The following is an 18,312-nucleotide window of genomic DNA, read 5'->3' as shown; positions in this document are numbered from 1 at the left end:
GCAAAATGATCTAATGATTTTTGTACTAATCAATGAAGTTGCTTCCATCGAGCTTATTTACTTTTTTAAGAATTGATCGATACATTAGGTTTGACATGGTAATTATTTGATCTACAATTTATAGATAAAGATAATTAATAATTTTGTTCATAATTAATATTTATTTTAGTTATGGATTTAATTAACTAAAATACTCTCACTATGTTCCTCAAACCAATAGCCCTCACTATCATACTCAAAAAGGTCTGATAAACTTTCAATTGAACTGAGACCTCATGCATTAATTCTCTTCTTCACTTTTGTAAACTAGTTTGAATAATCGAATAGATAAATTTAAAATTAATCAAAAGCCCATGATCACAAGTTAGTTTTTTCCCCAACAAAACATGCATCCTCAAATTTGACTCTCAGTGTCAATAGGGTAGATACTACATATCACCTTGTATCAACAAATGTATTCCTTACTCATGTTACTAAGATACTTCACCTTTGCTTTGGCAAACAAGCAAAGTATATTAGTTAAGTTGAACCCAATATAAATATCTCCTAATTTTCTACCTGGTAGAAGTGTAACCTTTATTTTAGTAGGTAAGATTCCAACAAATAGGGACTTAAGTAGGGCATCATATTGGAAGACACCAATTTAATCTTAAACTTAATATTTAAATTGAAGGTTTTTAATTAATTGGTCTCATTAGATTTTATGTTACATGTTTGATGATATCTAGAAAAATATAACCATTCACATCCATGCAACAACATAAAATTAAAACATGTCAATACACAATCACAACTAATGTTAAACCTCTCGAGCAAAGAGAAGTCTGATTGGTCAACCTAAATGAATATTTTGTCTTCAGGTCTTTGTCTTCGCACTTGTCCTTTTCATCTCAAGTCTTTAATAATTACATGACTTTGTTTCCTAATTACATAATTCTAAGAAAATAAAATAACAACCTAGTCTAAAAGAAGGGGGAATAAGGTAGGGTGTTCAGGCCTTATTTAAGAACTACAATCCATATAAAATAAAATAATCATTCACATTAGTTTATTGGTTGTGTACCAAGCACCATGCATGAATACATCCATACAAATACATCTAATTAAAATTAAATTTTAATTATTAATTGCCAAGTGTTAAATTTCATTTTCATCCCTAAAACTTTGCAAAATAATCATTTAACCTCAAGACTCAAGGAAATTTCAGTTTTGATTTTAATTAAATGAAACTCGGACAAAAATTTAATTCCCAATCTCGAAGGGCATGTAGGCATCTTGAGAGGCATATCAAGGGCATGATGGAAAACCACCATACACGGTTTGCACAAAAAACAATCACGGCTTAGGCAAAAAATTGCTTAGCCATGTGCAAGTTCAAGGTGCAACAATCATTATCTAGCCAAAGATTCCTCTCTCTAAAATCTCTCTCTCTAAAAGAAATGCTCTCCCTTCTCTCTAAAATCTCTAAAACTCTCACCATGTTCTTTTAGTCCTCCACCATCCATCTTCCTTGTTGGTGGCCCTTCCGATACCAACTTTCTGTCCGGTGACCCTCTGGTCACCGGATTACCTCTCTCGGTGTTTAGTTTTCTGTTCCTAAGTGTTCCAACATCGTTTTTTAGTTCCCTTCCATTTTGGTATCTCTTGTTTCCTTTTCTTGAGTTTTGGTTAGTTCCGGTAGTTTCTTCGCTAGTTTCCTAGTTTCACTTCCTTGGGCGATCCTTGTTGTGTTTTGACATTGTGTTTTGTTCTTGGAGCATTTTTTTTTTTTCAAAATTCAAATTTGGCTGAGCATTGTGTTATTTAAAGTGGCTTTCCTCTTTGGTGTAAGTTGCAGGTTTTATTTCGGTGGACAATATTCTCTTTCCTGTTTTAGTGTGCGTTAGCTGTTGTGCTCTACTCCTTGCTGCGTTTACTTGAATAACGCAAAGAATTATTATTTCCCATGCAACATCCTTCTCACTTGGTTGCACCTCCCTTGCACCAAAATAGTATGGTTTCTCCTGCTATGGGGAAGGCATCTGAATCTGCTCTATGCTTGGCTGAGCATGCGAAAGTGGCTGGAGAGGGGAAGAAGAGAGTTTCATGGAACTCTCTCTTCACCCCTAAGAAATCTAATGTAAAGCTGGAATTTTTTGAACCTAAAAGGAAAGACACTAAGGGGCAGATTTGTGTGGCACCTCCTCAAGAAGTTGCTAAACAAGGTGCAATAAAGTGGAACACATGTGCCGTAGGTTTTTTCCTTGGCAAAAGGCCATCATTCTTGACAGTCAAAAGAGCATTGAAGAAGATGTGGACTGCTTATGGCCTCATAAATGTTATGACTTCGGGCCAAGGTGTGTTTATTCTAAAGTTTCACAATATTGAGGGAGCTTCAAGAGCCGTGGAAGAGGGACAACTTACCATACAAGGACAGCCGTTTCTTGCTCGGAAATGGACTACAAATCTCCCTATGGTGATTAATGATGTCAAAAAGGTGGCTATATGGGTTAGAATGTATGGCATTCCCCTTAAGTTTTGGACTCCTAAAGGTCTCAACTACACAGCAAGTGCAATTGGAACTCCTCTATATATGAATTCCATTACTGAAGAAGGGATAAGATTAGAGTATGCTAGAGTTTGTATTGAGATAAAGGTGGATACGGAATGCCCCGATTCTATTAGCCTAGCTTTGCCAAATGGAGAATCCATGGTAATCAATGTGGAATATACTTGGAAACCTGTAAAATGCAATGGAAGTCAATGTTTTGGTCACTCAACAGCAAGTTGCTCATTAGCATCTAAACAAGGTGATGACACAACTCCTTGGTGGTGATGCAAAAACCTGTAAAGAGCCTTGTTCTCCCTCAGCAGCAAGTGTGAGTGCACGGGAGAGTGAAGTATCTTCCATAAACACAATTCAGAATATGAATGGTAAGGAGGACATGGATCAAGAAGCCTCTCCGGTAATGGTTCCGTTTGGTGGAAAACTTAAGGTGGATGAGATGGATTTTAGAAAGGAGGATGCTGATTTGAAGAGTAGGAACTTGGGGAAGAAATCGGCAAAGCAAAGGAAAGCAAATTCCCCACCCCATTTTTCCAAATGACCAAATTTGCATACTGGAATATTAGGGGCCTAAATGCTCCTATCAAGCAAAGGGAGGTTAGACATCTTATTCTTCAGAATAATATTGATTTCATGGCTATATTAGAAACTAAAGTAGGGTCTCATAATCTATCAAGAGTGACAAGTAATATTTGGAGAGATTGGCAGTATGACAATAATAATGGGGTTTGCCCTAATGGGAGAATTTGGGTAGGATGGAATAAGGAAGCTATTAGTATAGACATTAAAGAAAAGGCCCCCCAATTCATTCATTGTGAAGCTTGGTTAGTGAAGGAGAAAACCCATGTGGCTATATCAATAGTGTATGGGTTTAACCAACCTTTGGAGAGGAAAAATCTTTGGAGGGAAATTATTAAACACTCAAATCAGATGGGTAGTAAACCTTGGCTAATTATGGTTGATTTCAATGCAATTAGAGGTCCAAATGAAAAAATATGAAGGGTTGTATGGGGAGATACTTATTATGATGATCTAAACAATTGTTATAGAGAGGTAAACTTAGATGACTTGAGGTATATGGGGAACCATCTCACGTGGAGTAATTCTAGTGAAGGGCAAAGGAGGATAGCATGCAAATTGGATAGAGCTCTTGTCAATGAATATTAGAGTGATGTTTTTGCAGATTCTTTTGCTAGTTTTCTCAATCCTTCTATTTCAGATCATTCTCCTTGTGTGGTGACTTGTAGGGGTGGTGAGGAGAGGAGAAATGTCTCATTCAAGTTCTACAACATGTGGGTGAATCATGAAAGCTTCCTCAATGTTGTAAGGGAGGCTTGGAAAGAGGATTTTGAGGGCAACCCTATGTTCAATCTTGTCAACAAACTTAAGGGATTAAAAGGTGCATTAAGGAAGCTAAATAAGAATGGCTTTTGGAATATCTCCGAAAAGGTAGTGGAAGCAAAAAATAAACTGGAGAGTATTCAAAATAGGCTTCAAACCTACCCTCTTGATGAAGATTTAGCTAAGGAAGAAAAAACTTGGCTGGATAATTATAGTAGACTTAGTGAAGCTGAAGAATCTTTGGCTCGTCAAAAAGCAAAGGTCCATTGGCTTCGAGAAGGGGATCAAAACACCAAATACTTCTTCAAATGTATTAAAGCACGGAGGAGTAGAAATTCTATTAAAGGAGTGTGCCTTGATGATGGGACTTTTGTGAGTGACATGGGAGAAGTTAAAAAGGAGTTTGTAAGCTACTTCAAGAAGGTTCTCAACTCCACGGATTCATGCAAATTAAACATTGAGGAAATTCAAAGGCTGGTTACATTTCGAATGGTGCACTAAGATAAGAAAATGATGATCAAGGAAGTGAAGGAGGATGAAATCAAATCCACTATTTTCACCATGGACAACAATAAAGCTCCGGGGCCGGATGGATATGGTGCATTCTTCTTTAAGGCAGCTTGGGAGATTGTTGGGAGTGATGTGATCAAAGCAATCAAACATTTCTTCTCCTCGGGTCATCTCCTTAAAGAGGTAAATTGTACTATTCTTGCTCTTGTTCCTAAAGTGGCTAACTCTTCTGTGTGCAAGGACTATAAGCCTATAGCTTGTTGCAACACTATTTACAAATGTATCTCCAAGATCTTTGCAAATCGTCTTAAAGTTATCCTCTCTAACTTCATTGATAAAGCCTAAGGAGCCTTTGTGGGTGGACGAAATATTGGAGAAAACATTATATTGTCTCAAGACCTTATGCATAACTTTCACAAATTGACCAAAGATAAGAAGTGTGCTATGAAGATTGATCTCTTGAAGGCATATGACACGGTACATTAGGACTTCATTCTTGCAATTCTTAGAGCTATTGGTATTCCGGAGGAATTCATAGGCTGGATTGAGAGTTGCATCACAACTCCTTCTTTCTTCTTGTGGATTAATGGTGAATTAGTTGGTTTCTTCAAGAGTTCTCATGATTTAAGACAAGGGGACCCTATATCCCCTTACCTCTTTGTAATGGCAATGGAGATTCTTTCCCGTATGCTTGGGGAGCTCAAGAACCGTCCTTCTTTTGGCCATTATTGGAAATGCAAGGAAAACAATATAACTCATCTATGCTTTGCTGATGATCTTATTTTGTTTTGTAAGGCAGATTGTGATTCTATCTCCCTCATGGAAAATACTCTAATCCTTTTCCAATAAATGGTCCGGGCTCAAAATGAATTGCACTAAAAGCAATATATTCCTTTCCAGGGTTTCCCAAGAGGAAAGAATCAACTCTCGACTATAATCAATATGGGAGGTGGGAGAATTGCCTTTCAAGTACTTAGGTGTTCCAATAACTTCATCTAAGCTCAAAAGTTGTGATTGCAAGCTGCTGGTTCAAAAGATTGTTGGGCGAATCACCTCATGGTGTAGCAAATTCCTATCTTATGCGGGTAGGCTCATTCTTATTAAAGCAGTCCTATTTAGCATTCAAGTGTATTGGTCATCTATTTTTATTCTCCCATCAAGTGTCCATAAGGAGATAAATGGAATCTTAAGGAACTTCCTTTGGAGTGGTGCTTCCATGGATGGTAAGAAGGCCAAAGTTGCTTGGGATGAGGTATGTGTTCCTAAAATGGAGGGTGGCTTAGGTATTATGAGGAGCAAATCTTGGAATAAAGCTGCCATAATAAAGAACATGTGGAAGATTCTTCTTGACAAGAGGAATTCTCTTTGGGTGGATTGGGTTAAGACCAACAAGCTAAGAGGTAAATGTTTTTGGGAAATAAATCCTAATGGTGAAAGTTCATGGGTTTGGAGGAAGATCCTAGGCCTAAGGGAACTAATGAAGACCAAGTTTAAGAAGATCATTGGTAATGGGGAAAACATGTTTCTTTGGCATGACAATTGGCACCCCTATGGACCATTGTTGGATAAATATGGACCTCGGATTATCTATGATTCGGGTATCCTAAGAATGCACTAGTTAAGGAAGTAATTGAGGAGCATAGGTGGAAATGGCCAGTGGCAAATTCATGTCACCTTTTGGAGATAAAGGATGCTCTCCTTTGCTACCCTATGGGTGGAAAGGACTCTTTAATTTGGTCCCCCAAATCTAATGGAATTTTTTCCATCAAATCGGCTTAGGAGGTAATTTGAAGTAGGAGAGAAAAGGTTACTTGGCACAAGCTTGTGTGGTTCAAAAGGTACTTTCTAAAACACTCATTCATTGTTTGGTTGGGTATTAGAGGCAAACTTAAGACAAGGGATAAATTAGTTAGAATTGGCCTTATCTCCCATAATTCATGCCCTTTGTGCAATGAAGAACCGGAATGCATGGATCATCTCTTCTTTAGGTGTGCATTTAGCTTCCAAATCTGGAATGAAGTGCTTAACCTATGTCATCAACATCTCAACCTCATCTCGTGGACCTCTTTGATTGCGGAATTGGCTAGCAAATGAAAGGAGGACAATTTCAAGAATATTTTGAGTAAGGTGTGTTTTGGTGCAACCGTCTACCACATTTGGAAGGTTAGGAATGATATTTGCTTTAGAAGAGGTGGATTACCAAAGGAGAGAGTCACAATGCTTATCAAAGATTGTGTTAGAGTAAGGGTAACTTGTTTGAAGAAAGTGAACAAGTCTAGTGAAAATATGTCAATTGTAAACAATTGGGGTATCCCTCATGCAATATTTGAGTAGGCATAGTATGGTGTTTCCCTTTAGTGTGTTTGTTTTGTGGTGTATCTTTGGATCTCTATGTTCCATTGTTTGAATTTTATTGACCTTTCTTGTTTGCTTCGGCATAACCTAAGGGCTTGTCCTAGGTATGCTTGTGTTAAGCTTAATCTAGGGGTTTTGTCCTAGATAAGCCACTTGTACATCCTTTCTTTGGTATAAAATTATTATTACTTACCAAAAAAAAAGTTCAAGGTGCAACGAGTGCATTAGCAGTAGTGCATAGCCTACACACATCTACCTAGGTGGGTGCCATCTGACAATGCACTATCTTATACCTCAAGAACAGGACATGGCAGAGGCTACCCTGTCACATCCCAATGGTCGAAGTTGAGGCTACCACCCGTGTTAACCCACTTGGATAGTTTGTTATGCACGACACCACTCTATTCAGTTTTCATTCCAACTGTTCAGGTTGGTGTTTCCAACCTTGGTTTCTAGACTTTCCAATGACAAGAAATCCAGGAGTCATCATGCAAAGGCAAACCAATCATTATGCAAGCAACAATGGCAAGTAAATCACACTCACATGACAAACTAGCTATCAACCTTGAATTTAATATTGCATCAACAATTAAAATCAAGAAAATTTTATTAATAATCACTCAATAAATTTAACACATCTTTACATTTTTCTTGAACTCAACAAATCGTGTGGTAATACGATTGCAAATCAACTATACTAATTTTAGAGTTTTGATTATTTATTAATTACGTGCAGTGACATATAACTATGATCAAGACTTATAGGTATATTTTCATGAAAATATGCCTAAACGATGGCTCTAATACCATTGTAAGGTTTTAGGGCGTCAATAAATAATAGCACAATGGAATCAAAAATATTTTTAATTTATCAAAGATCCTAAAACTCATTTGTGATACCCCATTTTGATGCACAAATTCATGAACATTACACACATAAGGTGTTTAGAAATTATACCTATGTTGCTAGTTCTTCAAAGACTACACATAGTTATGTAAAGATCGCTATCCAACCTTCTTAAAGCGGCACCATGGTATCCATATAAAGCATGAATGAGAGGTAATCTAGAAAGAAAGTTGCTAAGGCTTCTGTTGACTAAATCTTGGAAATTGGATCATAGAAAAGTGAGAAGAAGGTCACGACAATGGAAGCTTACATCAACAAGGTTCTAGGTGTGAAGATGTGTGTTTAGGATGCATATGTTGGCTTGCTATCAAAATTTTGACTCAAACTAAAATAAACACTTTTATTTATAAGGTGTGCATGAATTTTTAGTTAATTAGAATTCTAACTATTTAAGTGATAAGATGTCCAAAAGTTCTTATTAAATTAAAACTCGTAATTTATTGAAAGTTTTAATGCATAGGAATCCTAATAGGATTTCAACTCTACCTAAACTTTCTATCAAATAAAGACTTTGAAGAATCTTTCTTTAACTAAAACACTTTACCCATGAGTTAATTTAGTTAGTTGACTCGCATCCACCATTTGTCTTTACTAGATTGGATTTTTAAGTGGGTCCAATTGAAATCATGCAGTGCATTTGCACGATGCCACATGACACCATGCACACCAAATGATTCCAATCAAAACACATTCATACGTTTCCTCTTTTTCCATAATCTCAATATTGTCATCAAACTATCTTTGCCTTTTGATTCGTATCAACCCTATAATGCATGTAACCCATATATCAAAATGATAATGTCTAAAATTTAGGTTAAATTCAGACACAGACCAAGATTAACCTCTAACAAAGCATCATGGCCACCCGAATTATAGAGTGTTAGCGAACATCTTTATGAGTTTTTACAACATCACAGTTACATGTAATTCAATCCTTTCCTCAACTGATATCTCTTGAGGCTGAGGCATAAAAATGAGTCATTTCAGTAATTCCTCGATATGAGTTGATACACGTTAATGACTTACACCAATTAGGCTACAACCTTATCCCTGTTATGATCACATATTCAAGTAGTCATAAATGTTTTTCAACGTTCGCATATAAGATATCTTCTCTTGTACTTAAAAGTGACGAATCCTTTATTGATCAATCATAGCCTCCATGTATCTCATGATATGGTCAATCACTACCTTTATGAAACCACTATTATGTTGAAACATTAGACAATGTCAAACCATACTGATTCTTACATGAGACAGTCTGATAACCTCATATCAAATGATCACATGCACCTAGAGTGTTCAAAGGATACGTTTCATAGGCACTAAAGCAACCATCCATCTAGATATCCTTTGGTGGGGTTAGTCTGATGAACACGTCTATAACATACGCTCATGTGTTGTACCAAGCCATCAGTAAACAACTTCAACACATGAGAATTGTCGCCACCTTTTGATGGAGTCGTTCAACACTATGATAATCTCATCACCTTTACATATGCCTTTGGTCATTGTAATATAAAGATTATAAACATTTCTAAAATAGCCACTTAATGTGTGCATTAGATTCTCATGATCAGTTATCTAATCTCTTCATCATACTTATACTATTCTAAAGGCATATTATTTACACAATCATATAATAGACAAGTATATGAATTGATAACTATAAATCAATTTATTAATTAATGAGATAAATTACCATTATAAACGTTCAATTAGTTGGCTCTAGGGCATCTACCATAGCACCTTACCTTTAAGAGTGGCATTAGGATGCCTAATAGTCGATTTCTTAGTCTTTTCTAGCCCTTCATTTCCTTTAGGTATATAGACCACTTTATCTCCACCCACAAAGTTCTTCTTCTCCCTATCCCTTCTATTCAACACACACACATCCTTCCCATGTCCAAGTTTGTTATACAACACACATTTTAAAGGTTTCCATCCATATTCCACCCAAAGATTGACCTTCTCCCCATTATGAAGCAATAACTCCATCGACTTTGGAAAAAGATCATTAAGTCCTATCTCTATACACGCTCTTGTAAGGTTTATCCTCGATCCTTCCTCTATTACTCTATCCACATACAATGGTCTTCCAAGGCATTTAGCTATGTAGCTAATACCTTTGGGTGTCCAATATTCCAATGGCAGCTTAAAAATCTCTACCCACACCTCTGTTTTTTATGTCCTCTCTCATCATGGCAAGATTAGGTTCCTATTTATACACAAAGAAAGGTTACCTATTGAGATTCCATAGACCCTTTTCAATAATTTTGGTTATATAATCTTTATCTCTATAGTGAATAATGAGCTTACCTTAACTATTCGAAGTAACATCACTAAACCTATATGTCGACCAATGTTTTTCCATATAGTTCTTAACATAGGTGAAAGAAGGTTTAACACTAAGACAAAACGCGATTGCACAAATCCTCCACTTAGAAAATCCTAGTTCAACAACCTTTTTCAGAAGAGCAACACAAATTTTCCTCATTGAAGAATTCACCGGAGGAAAGTAGTCCAATAGAGAACACTTAAGTAAGAGTCAACACATTCAAACTTGACATATGTGCAACATTTGTTGATGCCATATGGCACCCTCATAGCAAACCAATCAATACCAATAAGAAAATTCAAAATTATAGTAGAAAATAAACTCTAGCTACCAAATTTCAAATTGTAAACATTACAAATAAATTAAAAACCATAACTGCCCAATAAATTCAAAAAAGAAATTCCCACCCAAAATTGTTACACTCAATCAAAACACCCTCCAGCTAGCCACCTAAAATGGAACAACCACTGGAAAACATCAAATTAACATTAGAAAAGAAAAGGACATGAAAGAAGCACACACAATCAAAAAAAAAAAAAAACAACACGAGAACCAAACTAAGACAGATAAGAAGAGGAACAAAAGAACTAAAATGAGAAGGAAAAGAAAACCAAAATTAGCAAAAAATGACCTAACAAAACAAAAATATGGAAAAGAGAAATAAGACACTAAGAGGGCCTAAACAAAAAGGAAAAAGAAAAAAAGCAAGAAAATAAGGGAATTTCGGCAACTAGAAGGGTGGTCAGAATGGAAGAAAAGTAAGAGATTTTTAGAGATAAGTCAAAGGATGGATTTTAGAGACCTTTATAAGTAGCTGATTGTTCTTTGGTAACATATTCAAGTTTCATGGATTACTAAAATCCATAGTTTGTCACTATACCTAACAGCTACAAGTGCTTTCTAGAAGGAGTTGTTTCATTTTAAACCAGACCTTAATTAAATTCAATTCAAGTTTCCACGCACATTTGATAGATAGAGTGACATGGCCAATCACTTATCTTAGACAATATTTCATTAGCTAGCTCATCTTCAAGCCAAATAAGTGGATACAACTGCTTAATTTTCTAAGTTTAGAATTTCTATAATTCTAGTTGGCAAAAATCTTTATTCTAAATTGTCTACAGTTGGAATCCTCCTCAATTGTTGGATATCATTCCATGAACAACCTAGTTAAAGGATATTGAATTTTGAAAGAGATTTGTGATCATATCTCTTCAGCTCAAGCATGAACGAAGCAATTTTATAATTCCAACCACATTGATTAAAGAGTTCAAGTCAATCTATTATGAAATTTTCAAAGTTTGTTAATATTACATGAAAGAAGTGCAACCTTGTCACTCACTATATATTAGTAAGACACATCCATACAATTTAAAAATGTTGGTTATGGTGTCATTCATAAGGTTGTGTCACTTCATTTACAACCATTGATCTAGTTTAAATGTTGATCCTATATTTAAAAAATTAACTAGTATGTGTGAAAGTTGTAATCAAAATGGAGTGCTTAGAACTCTATAAATAAGGCCTTAAAAGGAGTTGTTGCATATGGTTAAAAAACCAAGTCAAAAGACAATCTTATCAGATACCTATCATATTGTATAAACTTTGATAAACTTTAAAAAGAAGGTTAAACTCTTCTTCTATTTCACGGGTTGTTAGATTGCTCTTAATTACTTTTTTTCTTTGTATTTAACCTAGCGATTTGTCCTACGATATATTGTTTAGTTTGTTTTGTTATCTTGCACCTTTTTTTAAAGTCAATATAAGTTTAGGTTGTTGCCTATGACCTCCTTTTGGAGCTTCAATTAAATTTTGTCTATAATATGCTTACAAAAAAATATTTTGACTTATCATTTATCTACATTAAGTTCGTATCAGGCTTTTTTATCAAAAAGGTCTCACTTTCAAGGTCATTTGATGGTCCTATGAAATCTATTATAAGAAATAGATTTTTTTTTCTTATAGTGGTTTATTAGTGATTAGAGTTAATTCTAATTTTTTTAATCGAGACATCATTAAATAACATATTATTTTGCATACATAAAAAATTGCAATTTACTTTTGTAGTCACTTATTCATTAGGTTTAAATCATCTGATTAACATAATTTACACTGGAATTGTTTAACTTTTGTTAATCACTAAAATAACCAGAAAAAGCCTTGTGGCAGCTGCCTAACGTCAGTTCTAGTCTCACTATGGCTATGAGTGGTTGGAAACGATCCCACCACTATCATGAGTAGCTGGATCAGCGCTCTACGTGGTTGCAAGTAACCTGGATATTATCTGAATCGATTTAGTTTGACTTAGTTCAATTCAAATTTATTTGATTCAAATTAGAACAAAAAGATTTGACTCATTTTTTAAATCAAACCGAACTCAAACTAGGAAGTGTTCGACTAAATTTGAGTCAAATTCTTGGTTTGAATTAGTAATTCAAATTCGTGACTCAATTTAACTCGAATTCATAGTTCAAATTGGCAATTTGAATTCATGTCTCGGTTCAGCTCAAATCAGAAATTTAAAATATTATTTGGTAAAACAACATCATTTTATCAATAAACCAGAAACTGGAGCCATGATTCTAAGTCATATATTCGAACTATCAATTCAAACTAAACAAAGCTATAAATTCAAACCATTGATACGAGCTATGAAATCTAACTAAACCAAATTGAACTAAGTTGAGTCATTTTTCATCCAAACCAAATTCAAACTAGACTTAATTTAGGCTCAATGAACTTAAGTGAGATTATTTTTTATTTGAATTGAATTTCAACCAAAGGGCGTGTGGACTCAACCCGATCCATATCCACCCTTAATTGCAAGGAGCCGTATCTCACCTCATTATTAGTGTAAAGCTTATTTCTAACATCATGTGGAGCAATGCCACATCAATTTTCTGACCGGGGCTTCTCATACGTAAGCAATGAATAATTCTAGGGTGGGAGGGAGGCGTGACAATTCTAGGGTGGGAGGGAGTCGTGACAATTTTATATAAAATAATGTATGGTTGTGCATAACTTTTTAAAAATTTCATAATCATGGAACTCAACCCACAATTACACTCTCGAATATCTTTTTTTTTTTTTAAAAAAAGAAAAAAGCTTATAATGTTTAAAGAATCCATAACAGAATATTGAGAGAAGATGGAAAAGAATTTACGGAACAGAAAGCAAGGAATCTGAAACAAGCACTTCCATTGAGAAACACAAGCAAAGAATGTGAACCAAGAAACTTGAAAAAGGGGTTGTGAAAAAGTAATCTCATTAAAGAAAACACAATGAAACTCCCAGAGAGAAGCTCATTGAGATTAATTCTGGCTACGTTCTATACATACTTTTGTCAAAACTGAAAAATAACTTAAACTAAACATTTTACAATTTCATCAAGACACTAAATGCTTCTAGCTCATTATTAGCCGCCCACTTCAGTTGCAGTTCGTGGAAAACCTTGTGTTATTATCCCTGCTGAAAGATTATGTTCTGATGGAGATCAAAACCACTCCACCGATACATTGACTGCAACACTGCCTTCTAAGTCAGGGAGGGGGCAAAACACTTCCAAAAGACCTCACATTCAAGACCCTGTTTCTGTCATTAAACAAAAAATTTCTAAAGACTTAACCAACTGAAAGGAATGTACACACAAACAGTGGGATTAAACCAAAATTTTGCCTAGTCGAAGCTAGATGTTCGACTCCATCTCCCTTGCAAGTAATCTTCTATTGACACAGTTTGCTCAGTGCTACCGATAGAAAGTGTATAGTCATCCACATCTAGAAGGGCAAGGTTCAGATGGGATTGGATATTATTAGGAAATGCTTCACCATCAATGACATCAAGCTCTTCTAGTGCACCAACTTGTTGCCTTGCCCAAATTGTTGCTTGTTCATTCCCTTGAAGGAGTTTCAAAACCTGGAGCAACCAATAAGCAAACCACAAATTGTGAAGGCATAAATTTTGAAAGACAAATGATTTTTCTAAATGAAGATAACTTACAAGGTTAATTTGAGGCCTAAGAGTGGGAGCTCTTATGATGCATAGTGTTGCAGCCAAAACCATTCTCTCAATCTGATCATTATCAAAATCTTGGTCTAAACTTGGATCCAGCAATTGTGAAAACTTGCCAATCTTCAGAATCGGTTTAGCCTAGATATAATCATCAATACCGTCATTACTATATCAACTTGCCAACAGTCTACCGAGCAGAATTATCATGCATTAAATTGACACATATGGACAAATAACCTGACTGTATCAGGTCCCAACAAAAGTATGAGTCACTAAAACCAGTTGAAGAGAACTAATATCCCAACCCAAAATTGCATGCAGTTCCCTATTCATTTCACAGACTGATTTTCATTTTATAGATCTTTTGGTGACAATAAAAAATATTAAGGCACTCTCTACAGAAGATGAAGAAGGCTGAAGTTTAACCACAGAGGTAAAACTTACCCACATAACAAGGCTTTCCTCACCCCTTGAGTTTTCTCTGTTAATCGGCTTTCTACCAGAAAGAAGCTCCAGAAGCACAACACCAAAAGCATAGACATCAATTTTGTCACTCACTTTTCCATGCATGAAATATTCCGGGGCCAAGTAACTGCAAGAGAATAAGTATTTTACAAATCATATCTGCAAGTGGGAGAGACTAATTTTCTGGGGCCAAATAACAGCAAGAGAACATGTTATTAGTCATATCTGTACATGGAAAAGAACTAAGTTAAAGAACAAATTACACACCCAAAGGTTCCTGCAACATCTGTACAACTTAAATACGGCAAGGAAGCTGAAGCCCAGCTGGCAAGTCCAAAATCAGACAGCTGAAGAACCAAAAGTAGTGTAGTTAGTTTAAATTGGCCTCAGCTAATTACCAGAGGCACCATTTTGCACAATTATTTAACATACAACACCTGTGGTTCAAAATCATCCAATAGAAGAATGTTAGAAGATTTCACATCCTTGTGAACGACTGGTTGGTCACAACTATTGTGTAGATAGTCCAGTGCCTCAGCTACACCCACGGCCACCTTATATCTCTCATTCCAACCAAATTCTTTCGCATCCTTCTTATTACCTGAATTAGAAGGCAGGTATGTAGATAGCATAAATAATGCAATTTTCCAATCCTAGGAATAAACACCAGAACAAAAAATTTACCATGAAGGCTTTCTTCGAGGCTTCCTCTTGACAGGAAATCATAAACCAAGAATAATTTATTGTCCTCAGAACAGAATCCAAATAAGGAGATTATATTCTTGTTGTGTAAAGATGTAATTATCTCAATCTCTGAAACAAACTCTCTCAACACATCCTCTGATGGCTTCAAGATTTTCACAGCTACTTCCTTGCCGTCTGGAAGAGACCCTCTATAAACATAACTATGCCCACCTTTACCAACCATATTATCTAAAAATAATATTAAAAATATAAAAATTATGAAATAGATCAAAACTGAAGCTGCACTCAAAAACCAGGATAGATACTTGAGAAAGAAAACAAACCAGGATGGAAATCAGATGTAGCCAACAAAAGTTCCTTGTAGCTGAACAATCTACATGTGGATGAGAATCTCTCCTGTAAATTATCCAACTCTTTAGGAAATCCATGAAATAGTGAAAGAAGAGGGGTAGCCTCATTATTAAAAGGCACAATCGCACCACTTTCCCCATCCAACATAGAATGAGGAACCTCATCTGTGCTAACAGACTGACTCTGTCTATGATCAGGATAGACAACAGCAGAAGTATACTGGCTTGGAAGTCTCAGTACCCACTGAATCAAAGATGTCTTGTTCTCAGAAGATTTCTCCAAGTGCTGCTGTTTGGGGAAAAACACACGATGAAGCAATGACCAACCCTGTTTCGACTGAGGCAATTCTTGAACAGCCAAGGAATTCAAACTCATAGCTACCTCATTGCTTTGATAAGGTACCAATGCCAATGAATTATCCTCATTGCTATCCCCCAAGGACTCCTCAGCCCAACTTGTCTTTGAATCAGAAGAAGTACAATTCTTATTCAGGGTTCTCTTCTTAAAACGTGAACCTGATTTATACAAGAAGCCTCGACATTGTTTACAAGATTTCTCTTCAACATTTTCATCAATTAAAACTTTCACCTTCTCACTTAACGATGTATGAACTGATCGATCTTTCTGTTGATTACCATCTGACATCAACCCAGCAAAACTTGATCAGACAAATCAACCAAAACCTCGACAAAGAGCTAAAAGAAAACTACAAGTTTTACTCTTATATCAAAACTGACTTATAAAACAAACCCAGAAGCAGAACAAAACAAACCTTGCAAACTATCCATTTCAGTATAATTTCCTTCTCTCTGGAACAATATTTTGCCATTATCAACAGCAAAAACCCAGAAACTTTTTGGTAATTTTTTTGCACAGTACTTAGCAACATAGGCCGATGAGCGAATTGGATGATGAGCCTTTGAAGTCCCCACAATTAGCTTAGCCGCACCATATGATTTCGCTTCTCTTACCAGAATTCGCTTCACTGATGTCCCTCTACACACTTTCAGGTTCAAATCAACCTAAATAATAACCCAAAAAAAATTATATACAGCTTTGTTCAGTTTACTCTATATCTCTCTTCCCCAAACACAAATAAATCCTAATATCAGATCTGGGTTAAAAAGATCTCAAACCTGCTTTAAGTTGCAGAAACCTTCATAGACAGAGAGCATAGAATCAAAAGTCTTCACTAAAGATATCAGCGAACAGGTACTCTCTACAAAACATCACAAAAGAAAAACCCACAAGCTTCAGAAACTATAGAAACACAACCCTGATCAAAACAAACACCAAAATCACAAAACCTAATGCACTCTCTCTCTCTCTCTCTCTCAGTCTCTCTGTGTAACTCTACCAGTGACTCTATCAAGAACATGAAGAGCAACGATACGGTCACCAGGCCGAGCTACTTTGACCAGTGCCCACGTCAGCAACTCCCGACTCTCGGCATCAAACTTCACTCCTACAACAACCAGCGGCCCCACCTTCCCATCACCGCTAACTTCACCGTCCTCGGAAAGCATCCTCATATCTTGAACGCTGTCGTTTGGAAGGTGATGCAAACGAAGAGGGAGTGTGTTCAGTGGAGTCACAGTTTTATGGTGGTTGTTGAGAGTTGCAGAGAAATAGAAACGGGCGAACTGAACGGTCAGAGTTGGAGAGATATTCGTGTTTATTTTGTTTTGGTTTTTAACTGCTTTTGGACTGTCTATTAAAAAAACATAACATCCTCATTATTTACCCATGGGAATTATCGTCGGATACTGTAGTGCAATGTTGTGATGACGTGGCTTCATCTCTTTTAAAAACAGGATTACTATTTACCTTATTTTGTTTTGGTTTTAAATAATGAAAACAATTGCTTTTTAGAAAATTATGAAGGTAAACAAATCATCCTCATTTGAGAAAATTATATTAAGTCTACTTTGATAGTGAATGAATATTCATACAACAAAAACTTTTAATTCCAATGATGAAAGCTATCCGCTTTTTAGCTTATAATAACACTATTCTACTAATGTTAAAATAGATAAATAGAAATTTAAAATCAAATATAAAGACTGACACTAAGGAACATGCACAATTAATAAGCATTGAGAATTTAATTAAGTTATCCTTTCCTCTGCTTTTTGCTTTCAAGTTTGTGCTCATTAATGACAATATTTATGATTAAATTACTTTCCCATATAAATGAGTAGCGTCCCAACTAAAAGAAAAATGTGAATATAGGATAATAAATATTATAGATTCAAAATTTTATTCATTTTTTGTCAATAAAATATTCTTTGATATCAATTAAAAAAATGTTAGATTTTAAAAGGAGGATAAGTGACTCTATTTACAATTTTAGGGTTCTTTTAACTTTTGGTTGGCGAAAAGTAATTAATTTTCAGGATATGAAATTACATTTGGTATCATTTTCAAAAACAATATTTCAGTTAAGAACAAATGAACATGATCAGTGGAACTTTTTAATAATATATATATATATAAAAACCACCTTTAAAAGATACAATAAAATTATAAATACATATTTTTAATATATAAATAGATACATATATAATCAAATATCATATATATACATATTTTGGAATATTAATTAAAATAGATGAAAAAATTTTTGCATAAATATTTTTAGAATAACTTTTGATATTATTATTTTTCTAAGCAGACTCATCATCTATTTCAATAATCTCTTTTCTTTTGTGGTATACATTTTCTTCAGTCCTATTCTTTCTTGACATATCTAATGACAAAATACTCTAACAATGTATCATCATA

The 18,312-nt window shown here is 35.3% G+C and overlaps 1 protein-coding gene across 2 annotated transcripts; it reads right to left on the bottom strand.

The window, feature by feature from the left end:
* Nucleotides 1–13,244: 13,244 nt before the first annotated feature.
* Nucleotides 13,245–17,223, bottom strand: LOC123228129 (proline-rich receptor-like protein kinase PERK2). Of its 2 annotated transcripts, none has more exons than XM_044653378.1 (10): nt 16,886–17,223; nt 16,665–16,747; nt 16,301–16,550; nt 15,501–16,166; nt 15,157–15,405; nt 14,910–15,073; nt 14,740–14,819; nt 14,452–14,599; nt 13,996–14,145; nt 13,245–13,911 (listed from the first exon to the last, which is right to left on the bottom strand). In XM_044653378.1, the coding sequence occupies exons 1-10, from the start codon at nt 17,058–17,060 to the stop codon at nt 13,672–13,674; spliced, it is 2,205 nt and encodes a 734-aa protein (XP_044509313.1). In that variant the 5' UTR covers nt 17,061–17,223; the 3' UTR covers nt 13,245–13,671. The 2 variants fall into 2 exon arrangements, with proteins under 2 accessions (XP_044509313.1, XP_044509323.1); XM_044653388.1 differs by having other exon boundaries at nt 16,836–17,028.
* Nucleotides 17,224–18,312: the final 1,089 nt, after the last annotated feature.

This window comes from Mangifera indica, chromosome 1 (assembly GCF_011075055.1).
Source record: "Mangifera indica cultivar Alphonso chromosome 1, CATAS_Mindica_2.1, whole genome shotgun sequence".
Lineage (NCBI taxonomy): Eukaryota > Viridiplantae > Streptophyta > Magnoliopsida > Sapindales > Anacardiaceae > Mangifera > Mangifera indica.
The sequence above is the reverse complement of the archived record's forward strand: the minus strand, read 5'-3'. Positions and strand labels throughout refer to the sequence as shown.